An 11,267-nucleotide genomic window follows, 5' to 3' on the forward strand; every position below is an offset into this window, starting at 1 on the left:
TTGTTCTTTTCTGGTTTGTTTTTTTGTTTCTATTGCAATATCTTTCTTTTGTAATGTCTTCATGTTTCTTACTTCTTCTAAGTACGAAAAATCGAACGTTCAAGTTAGTTAAATATATGTTATGATAATTAAGTTTTAAATGTCCAATAAATATAATTACTTACTTTCTTATCTTTGTATTTACATGTTTTGGAATTAATTTTTTTGTTAGGATTGATCCAATTGCGATCCAATAGCTCATAAGTATGTTTTATTTTGTTAATAATATTAAACTTGTGCTAATACTTCTAATCAGTTTATAACCAAATAATTATCTACGGAAATGAGACCGATCGATCAATATTTGTAAGGGTTGACCGACCGATCATGTGATAAGTGCATTGACCAGACAATTTATATAGTACACTTTATATTATATCATCTGAGTCATCATGAAAATAAATAATGAATTATGATATCACAATTAAGTTTTAAGAAAGAAATAATATATCGAGAAAATTCAATATCTGTTAACAAATATATAACTTGAATTCTTATCAATAAAATATGTGTATTTGATGTTATGTGAGAACTCATTATATTAACAATACTTATAGAAAATAAATTAATTTGCAATCAATGAACAAGGGCTAGACGTTTTAGGATGAGAATAGAAAAGATGGTGAGAAGCATAAGAACACAATATTGATAAGTAAAAAGAAGATTATAAATAGAGAAATGTAATTTAATGCAGAAGCCAACAGAATGGTTTGGCTGTGGTTTCCTTGGCACCGAGTCTTGGCTAGTAGTTTTGTATAGAAGCATAAGCATGTGCTTCATCTTGACTAACTTCTGTGGGGACAAAAACAACATCTCTGGCTCAACAACCACTTTCTTCCAATGGATCATAGATTCTCTTGTTAGTTTTTGTTATGTCACCACAATACAAGACACAAAAACGAAAGACTTATAACTCTCTTAGGTATCCTCTGTTCATTTACCATAAAATAAAAGAGAATTTGGTCTTGTCGTTTTCTAAAATCAATGTTGTTTCTTCTAAGAGCATGATAGAGAAAGAGATTCGAACAAATTTTGTGTGTGATACATATTGGAACTGTTGAACTTTTAATAAGATTAAGATTGTTTGGTAAAATGTTTGGTATAACTAGCACTCTATTATATGAGCACATACACGTTGCCGGTGGAGAAAAAATAGGACCATCCACATGGAAATTGCATATGCCTTTTCCATGAATACTTCACAAAATTTAAAGGATGAAGGCAAAAAAGGGTGCCAAAAGGGTCCATCACAATTGAGTTTTCAGAGCATATTAAAGAACACCTTATTAGAAAAACAAATATTTCTATAATCTCTACATTTTAAAATAATTTAGTTTCTAACCATTTTTTAGTGAAAAAATACAGAAAAAGTGAGGGGAATGAGTCACATCATGTCTTAATTCACTTTCACCCTTCACAGCCTTTGTTAATTTGTTTGCCTGCTTTCCGACGAAACCGCGTAAAAAATCACGATTGAGAAGCATTTATTATGCTTGTTTTTCAGCACAGCAACTTGAACCAAAATTGACAAATTTCATCTCCGGCTAATTTATGTTAATAAATGGAAATTTGTTTCAATGAGTAAATAGGTTATTAGGTATAAAATAGTTGTCAATTTCGTCTTCACTGTATAAAAAAAGACGTAGACCGTTGTTGAGAAATGAAAATTAGATATTTGCTTTAGGTACAAGAAAATAATTTCGTCTACTAGAAGGTATATGCACTTGTCAACAAATTGCATTAAAAATTAATGATAAAACATGTGCATGAATATATCTTTTTAAGTAAGTATTATTGTGTTGTCAACAACATGAACCATCCTAGTTATTTAAAATTAACTATATTAAAATGAAAAAATAAAGCATGAAAAATAGGGGGAACGATCGAGACCAAAATTTACTAGATAACAAAAACTTATAACGAGATAATAATAATAATGTACTATTTGAAAATATGAACAGTTAAAATTGAAAGTGTTCTTCGATCATTAAACTTCTTTATTAAATATTATTCAATCAGAGTGTTTTTTCTTATATAATATCCAAAACGAAGCCGTTTATTAAAACTAAAACCTGGGACCTATTTATTAAAACCTTGAAACCTGAAACTTCTTTTTTTTAAGATTATAAAGTTGAGTCCGTGAGTTATTTTAGTTGTTCTATTCATTGAATGTAAGATGGAAAGGAGTTGATTAAATGATTAACTTTTTGTATTATCTGTTATACTTTCCTTTATAGGCTATAGTTTAAGTTTTATAGCATACCCCCACATAAAAAAGTGTTGCATGTTAACCATTATTTTTATGAGAAAACTCAACAGCGTCACGGGATATGCCTGAAAAGGATTCACCCAAAATGCTGTGTGCTCCCAATGAAAGACAAAGACTTCATCTGCAACGATGTTGATTATGGGAAAAAACCTACACTGTCTTTCAATGTTGGAAGACATTGATATCATATCTGAAAGTTGCAGAGAAAAAAAAAATTCATGGCAGAAAAGTTCTGAAGGATGGCATATTCATTGAGCACTATGACTCTAGCAAAACGACACATGAAAGAAAAGACAATTAACACACAATTGTTGAATTTATTATACTAGTTCCCATGTTCTGGTCTTTCCCGAATAAGCCACGTCGCTGACCCTTGTTATTCTATAGTTTAAATTCGATGATTATATATTATATGTGTTGGCTTGCATGTGAAGCATTGTGGTTTTGAGAGGAGAAAAAGAGTTCATACATGATGAGTATCAGAAACTCATTAAGTTATGTGCAACAAACCATGGGAGGTTTAAAACAGGCAGAGAGAGAGACATATATATACTCAGAATATATAGAAATATTTAATAAAACATGCACTACTTTGCTCTCATCACCCATGTTATGTTTAGGGACCCATTTAACGCGTATGTTTGGGTTTATATTTTTCACTTTCTTGACCTTTTGTGCAAATGAATTCCAACCACAGCTGTAAACCAAACATAAAAGTTATCCTTAAAAATAAAAAAAAATAAGAAAAAGGATAGAGACATGATGGATAGAGATATTTACAAAACTCCTAATCTTTTAATCCTTGACATATATGCTACCTGTGTTTTTTCTGTCTCCCTTCTTTTTTTTTTTTTTCATTGTTTTGTTTGTCTTGATCACTATTGTTTTTCGTTTACTTTAGCTTAGAAAGAAACAAAAAGCAAAACTTTACCAAAAACTAGAAAGTGCAAATAGCTTTATCATTAATTCATTTGTTAGATTTGTAAGCCAACATAAAACAGAGTTTAAAAGATTCTTCAGGAAGAAAATAATTGTTGGTGACACTTGGCACACTGGCATGAGAATATCACCCCACCATTGTTTTATTCAGATAATAATAAGGTGTTTTGGCGTTAGTAGTTTAGCACATGGAACTGATCACATATGCAATGGGATGTCCGAATTTATCATTTTAGTTCATTGAACCATGCAATCTTTTATTTGTAACACACATAAAAGGGAATTTCTCATTCATCTCATGAGATATACACAATCAAGCAATACAAAAAAAACAATCTTTTTAGGATAAATAAAAAAAATTCACCACAGATTAATCTTGTTTTAAAGTTGAATGCTTATAATCTTTTTACTACATCTAATAGTTTCACAATTTAGATACTTGTGCTCTACTCTTCGATGTTCCTTTTAAGAAGAAATTGTGACAAACAAAATTCTAAAGCAAAATGTACCTCAACAAGTAAGGAACTTTCATCAAATTATATATGTTAATATTAGGGTAATTATTATTGTCCAAGAATTTATCTTAAACGGATGTGTCCCAGCTTGGAATTCACCCCATTATAAAATCTGCAAAGACAGTATCATAATGGATATGCAGTGGTAAACAGTGTTTATCCAAGTTTGCACTGTAGCACTGTCCACCACTGCATCAAATAATTGCAACACATGATCGATTGATCATTATCTTGGTAGCCAAATTGTCGAGACCAAGTTCAAAATCTGATAAATATGAATAAGGCAATTGGTTGTTTATTTATATTTTAGAATGATTGTTCAAAAATCTAGTGGTTCAAAGCTCTGCCAAGAGGGGACTACAAACTGGTCATTATCTACAAATTTCTCCCTGCAGATCAGTTTTCACATGAGCAGAATCTCTGGACAATGATCTTCAACATTAGATTTTCCTTAACAAATATATATAATATGAAACAACAGTACGCATGTTAGAGTGAACAACATGTGAATGGTTTTATGAAACACTAATTCAATAATCATGACTAGCAAATTGCAATACAGCCAAGTTATAGCTGATAGGTAAAGAAAAAGAAAGTAAGACCTCAAAATCCCGATGTGGGACCCCTCTTTGCTTAAATTGGTGCAAATTGTTTGGAGAAAGTGCCACACATATACAACAAGCCCAACTACAAAAACCCACCCCCTCTTCCTTCTCTTCCCCCCATTTGTTACCACAACTACTCAACATTTTCACTAACTCTTTCTTTAGAAAATTCATTTCTTTTCCCTATCATGGCTAGATCACAACAGCGATACCGAGGTGTCCGACAAAGGCATTGGGGCTCTTGGGTCTCTGAAATTCGACACCCCATATTGTAAGTGACCCTCTTGGACCATGATGAATCAACGTTCCAATATCTGTTAAAACATGTTTATATTTAGCATCTGACAGTATCTCGAACATTATTGATTTAAACTTTGTTTTCTTATGTACAGAAAAACTAGGATATGGCTAGGAACTTTTGAAACTGCTGAGGATGCAGCAAGAGCCTATGATGAAGCAGCAAGGCTAATGTGCGGCACAAGGGCAAGAACAAATTTCCCTTACAACCCAAATGCATCTCAGTCATCATCTTCGAAGCTTCTATCGGCAACTTTAACTGCAAAACTGCATAGGTGCTACATGGCTTCTTTGCAAATGACAAGGCCATCATCACTACCAGAGCCTCAGAGAGTGGCTTCACCGAACGTCATCACCTCTGCAAGTAACTTCTCCGTAAAGAGTAACGAAACTAAAACAATGTTGCCACAGAAGAGAGAACAGGAGGAGCAAGAAGTGGAGGAGAATTGGGTTTTGAAGAAGGTTAAGGTGGAAAGGACTCAGCAGTTCAAGCCTCTTGAAGAGGATCACATTGAACAAATGATAGAGGAGTTGCTGCATTATGGCACTGTTGAGCTTTGCTCTGTCATTCCCCACCATAGGCTCTTTTAAGCATTCACCAATCTTTTTTATTTTATTGTTAGTTCAAATTCTTGTTCTGCTAATTTAACTAATTCCTTTGGACAATTTCAGTTTCAGTTATTACTATTATTATTATTATTATCATCAAGTGCTTTAGGTGGTAGACTAGACTAGAACATATCTTCCAAGTGACTCTTTAGACAATGCTGTATGTATAGCCAGCCAATCATGTTGAAATTGTGTCTTTGTTTTGTTTCAGTCTCAATCTGCATTTAGTTGCTGAAGCAGTATCTTGTCTGAAATGTAAGAGGGTTTGGCAAAACAGCATGACTTTTTAGACAACTTGCTTGACCAATCCTTTATTTCAAACATTGCAGTTTTATGCACTGACATTGCTCTTAATTTGACACGTCTGTTTGAAAATCAAATGTTCCTATCAGTTTAAATAAAATAAAATAAATTAATTGTCCTGAATCGAATAGCAATAAATATAGAAGATTTCACCCTCCGGTGTCTCTTTCATCATATCTTTCGTGTTTCTCGAGTCCGTGTTTGAAAACCAATCACAATGCAATTTTACTTTTTACTCTATGCAGAATGTAGAGAAATAGGAATCACTCTTTGACTATTGAATTAACTTGCCTGATATTGAAAACTAACAAAGAAATACTTTTAAACTATTTAAAGTAAAAATGAACAAATATATCGTATTATATATTATATCACATAATAATAGACCATTTTATCAATTAAACTAGTTAAACAAATAGTTTTTATCCGTGAAACTTGTGTTATTACGATTTTACTGTATAATGGGTAGGTTAAATTTATCTATGAAACTTGTGGGATTGAAAGTGTTTGAATGAATAGATTAACTAAGTATTTATTTATTAACTTTATTTATAGATCTTTCTGTAAATTTTGTTCGAATAACTTTATTTTGTAAGTTTAAAATTATTAAAATAAAATAAATAAAAATGCTTACAAGGCCATAAACCACTCTTTTAAGTTCAAATAATTATTTCAGCATTTTTGTTTTAACTTTCAATTGTGCACAGCCATTTTTTGGTTTAGGTTGACATAATCGAATTAAATATTGACTAAATAAACCTCATATTGATTGAAAATATATGCATTTGTAAAGGGTTAATTTTAGTTGACCATTTTGAAAGGTAACTAACATCACATAAGTTTTCATTTGTGTTATTAAAGAGTTGAAGTTATTTTTAATTAACTTTTAGGATTATATATTAGAAATAATAAGGTCTAGTAGTTGAAATTTTTTATTGGAGAAATGTTCATGAGACCTAACGCCATTTTCAACATAAAATTCTAAGAATTTTCATTTAAAAGTGATGTGGGAGTTTCATCTCATTCTTATATTCCTACCATTATCATAATATGAACCAGATAATCAATCTCTTATACAAACCCATTTAGCAAAGTGAGACAACACTGAGAAGCGTAAGACAAGATATTCAATTGTTTTCCGAGGTTATGTGCGTGAAACAACATAGTTTTGACCAGCTGTGGGAAATATATGATTACTGTTGCAGTGTTGGATGGAATTTGGAAAAAATAAAACATCTTTTTACTTTGTTGGCCTGTGTTGCTTTTAGAAAGAATGGACACTGAATAAAATTTAGTGGATGTTCTAATGATTTGTGCAAGGCCCCATTTGTGTCTCAAAGTGCTTTCAAGGTTCATTTTTTAAGCTCCTTTAATCTTGTCATTATTTGCAGAAACTCATAGCCTCTTCATGAAAAATTTCAGTCATGTGGAGTTTGGCATATCAATAATTACTTATTCATTCAAAATTACCAATGTCACACATCAATTAATATAATTGGGTTCTAAATTTACCATGTTTCATAGAGATTGAAATGTAAAAGCAGAGCACTCTGTTTCATGAGAAAAGTGTCACAGAAAAAAAAAAGAATATAAAATTTCCCCCCTTTTGGTTAAAAAATTTAAAAATGTTATGGGAAAATTAATGAACATATCTTTGTTCCAGTTGTTGTTGCTGCAGTTAAAGGAATTCAGTGTCCTAACAAGTCTCTTTGAAAGTGATCAAACTGAGGGATGAAAATGATGGTGGTACCAAAGTCACTGAATCAATTTAGTAATCCTGAAAGGGTGACAATGTTGTCACTAATTTGTACATTGGAGGGTGATTTTACATTTATGTATTTCCTTTTGGGAATACATCCTTTTCATGCCACATCTCCTGCAACTTTAATCAGTTTTTATCTGCATAAGATTTGTCAGATATCCACATATTAGCTAAAGCTTAATCAACACAATAATTAGGCAGTGTCACACATGCAAGTCTAATCTTTGAATAATCATGCATTAATGCTATTGCACAAAAAGTTGTTTTGAGTGGTAGAATTGGAGAATACTTGTTATGATCTTATGGGTTAGTGTAGATTTTTCTTCATTTATGCATATAGCTGATAATTTTCACTGTTTTGGATGTTAATTTATTCAAGCATAACTAGTGTAGTCTGTTTGTAGCACTTGGTTTAAATTCTAGAGTTATTCCTACTTTAAGGATTCAGAGGTTGAAGATGACTTCAAGCATAATATGTGGAAGATTTGTGAATTTTGTTGTCCCATATCTATCACTGAAACTTCATGATTGTTACCCTGTTTTGGCATTGATTTTGTTCCCCACAACCATCAAATAACAAAGTTGTTTTAGCCTCATTATTTTGTTCTACTTTTGAATCAATAAAGTTGGTTTAATCACGTGGTATATCTTAGTGAGTTTTTCATTATTAACAGTTTGAATCTTGTGACATAGAGAGTCACTTTAAGATTCATGCGACCCTCCACTCCACATTCCTCATTTTATCCGTACACATGCAACTCCAACAATTACTAAACTGGGGTCAAATTCATTCTTCATCACAGAACAATAGGAAGAACCAGATGGTAAAATGCTTTGCCTTTATGGCATAGCACCATCTTAAAACTCATGCTCAATATCTCAATTTATTTACTAGTGCATGGTTCATATGGCATAATGTCACTCTGACTTGTCATCGTTACTGTCATTTTTTATGTTTATTTTATCCAGTAATTGAAGTGCAACTTTTATGCACATCCAGCTAACTATATCTGCATACATTGGTTACAGAGTGGTCTTGATTTCATGAATATATAGAATTCACCACCATGTTGGTCTGTATTTTGGCTTGAAACTCATGGTAATAAGAAGACTAGAGATTGAAGTTTGAGGGAATTATGAATGTCTGTCCACAAGAAGCATACTCATTATGAATAAAAAATCTGGCATTGCCCTTCTATCCCATTTCCTTTTGCCCCAACTTGACAATGCTGATATTATCAGCAATGGTAATATGAAAGTTAAACCTAGTGGGACCTAGTTAGCTTATTTTATTTTTGTTCTAGATTCATAGTTAAAATTAATACAGTACTTCTTGATGATTCCATAGAGCTGGAAGCAATGTCATGGTAGGCATTTCATAGAGTGGGAAATAGTGTGCTTGATAAAGGTAGGTGAAAGAGTCAAAAGTGTGATTTTCCTGAGAAAAAGAAGAGGTCAAAATCAATCATGGTGTATATACAGAATCTGTGTTAGAAATGTTGTGTGAGATAGATAATCATACAAGATTATTTTGATTTTGTAAGTGGTGTATTATTAATTTTGTAGGTATGCCTTGGATCAAGTGAATCATGCATAAATCCAAAAGGGATAAACGTTTTGTCAGAAGGCAAAGAAAAAAAGGAAAAGGTTGGTTGCCTACTCTGCTAAAAAGCCAAAATACTTTCTACAAGCAGTTTCAGAGCATGGCAAGTTTTTCTTCACTTTGCTGAGTGGAAGATGATGTTTTAGGACATGTCAAAAATTTCTGATACATGTCTTTCCCTTTCCTTTCACAAGGTCAGATGCATGTGCAATGCACACACTCTGATCCACATGCTCCTTAAACCACCCTCTCACCAAACAGACAACTTCATTTGGGTCCATTCACATGCATGGATTACTTTACAATATTTCTGAGAAATGGGTCAGAAAGAAATGTTTTATGAAGAAATATTAAATTTGAAATTTTGAAAATTTAAATTTTTTTTCCATAGGCTGTATTTCTTTTCCTTTCATTTTATAAGACTAGGAAGGAATAAAAAACTTACATAAGTTAATCATACTTGCTACTTACAGAATATTTATTATTTATATGTTGTAAGTAACTAATAATTTAATATTGTTTATAAATGGATTGAGAGCGAATAATACTTATTGCTATCAATAAAAATAAAAATAAGATTTTAATTTATATTTTATTTAATTTAATTTAATTAAAATTAAAATTAATTTATATTTTATCATATTAAATTTAATTAAAATTAAAATTTAATATATATTTAATTTAAGGCTTAATATCCTATTTTTTTCCCAGTTTCGTTCGAAAATGTCAAATTATTAAGTAAGGACGTAATTGACGCACTTTTTAAAGGATGAACTAATTTGACATTTTCGAACGAAACTGGGGACAAAATAGGGTATTAAGCCTTAATTTAATTTATATTATATTTTATATATTTTTAGTAATTTTATTTAAATTTTATTTTAAAAATTTATATAAATATTTTTTAATATTTATAAATACTCGTAAATATTCATATATTTAAAATATCCATAAATATTTTTTTAGACGAATATTCACACAAATAAAAACAAATAACAAGTAGGTTCTTTTTATAAATAAGATAATAATAAACATTATTTATGTCCTATCCGATATATTGTGATAATATCTTACGTAACTTTCATTTTCATTTATCTTCGTTTTCTTCACTTAGTAACAGGACAAAAGTATGGAACACTTCATGATTTAAAAAAGGATAACTTGACACAGTGTAAAAGTATTAATTATTATCTCTTTATTATTACTTAACAAGATAGAGCTCTGAATAGTGGAATATAATTAAAGACACATACAATGATGTGAATGTGAGCTTGAGTAAACCCTAAACAAACTTTTGAGCTACCCGTGTAAAATAATAGCTATGCTAACTGCGTAGGGTGATGACAGTGACACATTTTGAACATCATTTTAAAATAACTATTGGACTATTATTATTTTAACTTTTTTTCTTAATTATTGGAATAATATTTAGTGACTGTAGTTAATGAGTATTTGAGTAAAATGTATGAGTTGTTATAACTATAGATAGGTAAAATCATAGTCATTCATTTTATGTTATGTGTGGCAATGAAATACTTCAATATAAATTATTCTGCAAGTCTTTAAATATTTTCCAATTTTTAATTAGATCTTTGCATTTATTTTTAAATTGGATTCTTTCGTTGTTTAGTTGTTGTAACAAAAAATTAAAATGGGATCAAATATTTAAGTTAAATAGATCTGCATTAAGAAGCCTGAATAAGAATATGGATGTAGAAGTGATAGTAGTCAGTGCAAATGTTATAATAGAACATTCAGAAACTAAAAAAAACTGTGATTTTCTTTAGTGTCAGTTTGACGGAAGAATCCAGTTAAAAATCTAAAACAAGTTTAAGAACATAATTAAAAGTAATTCAGAAACCTAATTGAATATTATTAAATAATCTAGAATCGTAACATTTGAGGAAAATGCTATGGTATAGACAAATGCTACTATCTAATACTTTTTTCTTGCATATAAAAATACAATGAAGGATGAGCATGTTAGGAAAGTAGGATAACTCAACACTGGCCCATTTCATGTAATTTATATATGGGCTTAATTAAGATTTTGGGCCCAAATCATTATTCTGTGGGCCCTAACAAAGAAAAACCAACACACCCAGTTAATAGCCCTGAATTAGGGAAATCCTTAGTTATATAGCCATTTGTAATTTTTCTCCTACTTGGGATTTCCTTAAAAGAATTAAAATATATTTAACTATTCTAAATTATAGACACCCATCAAGTATATATATATATATATATATATATATATATATATATATATATATATATATATATATATATATATATATATGTTACATCTGTTTAAAATAAACTATGC

The 11,267-nt window shown here is 30.5% G+C and overlaps 1 protein-coding gene across 1 annotated transcript; it reads left to right on the forward strand.

Moving 5' to 3' along the window:
- The first annotated feature begins 4,403 nt into the window (after positions 1–4,403).
- Positions 4,404–5,567, forward strand: LOC108331255 (protein PPLZ02). The gene is made up of 2 exons (XM_017565902.2): positions 4,404–4,638; positions 4,760–5,567. The coding sequence occupies exons 1-2, from the start codon at positions 4,556–4,558 to the stop codon at positions 5,253–5,255; spliced, it is 579 nt and encodes a 192-aa protein (XP_017421391.1). The 5' UTR covers positions 4,404–4,555; the 3' UTR covers positions 5,256–5,567.
- The last annotated feature ends 5,700 nt before the right edge of the window (positions 5,568–11,267 follow it).

This window comes from Vigna angularis, chromosome 4 (genome assembly GCF_016808095.1).
Source record: "Vigna angularis cultivar LongXiaoDou No.4 chromosome 4, ASM1680809v1, whole genome shotgun sequence".
In the NCBI taxonomy this organism is placed as follows: Eukaryota; Viridiplantae; Streptophyta; class Magnoliopsida; order Fabales; family Fabaceae; genus Vigna; species Vigna angularis.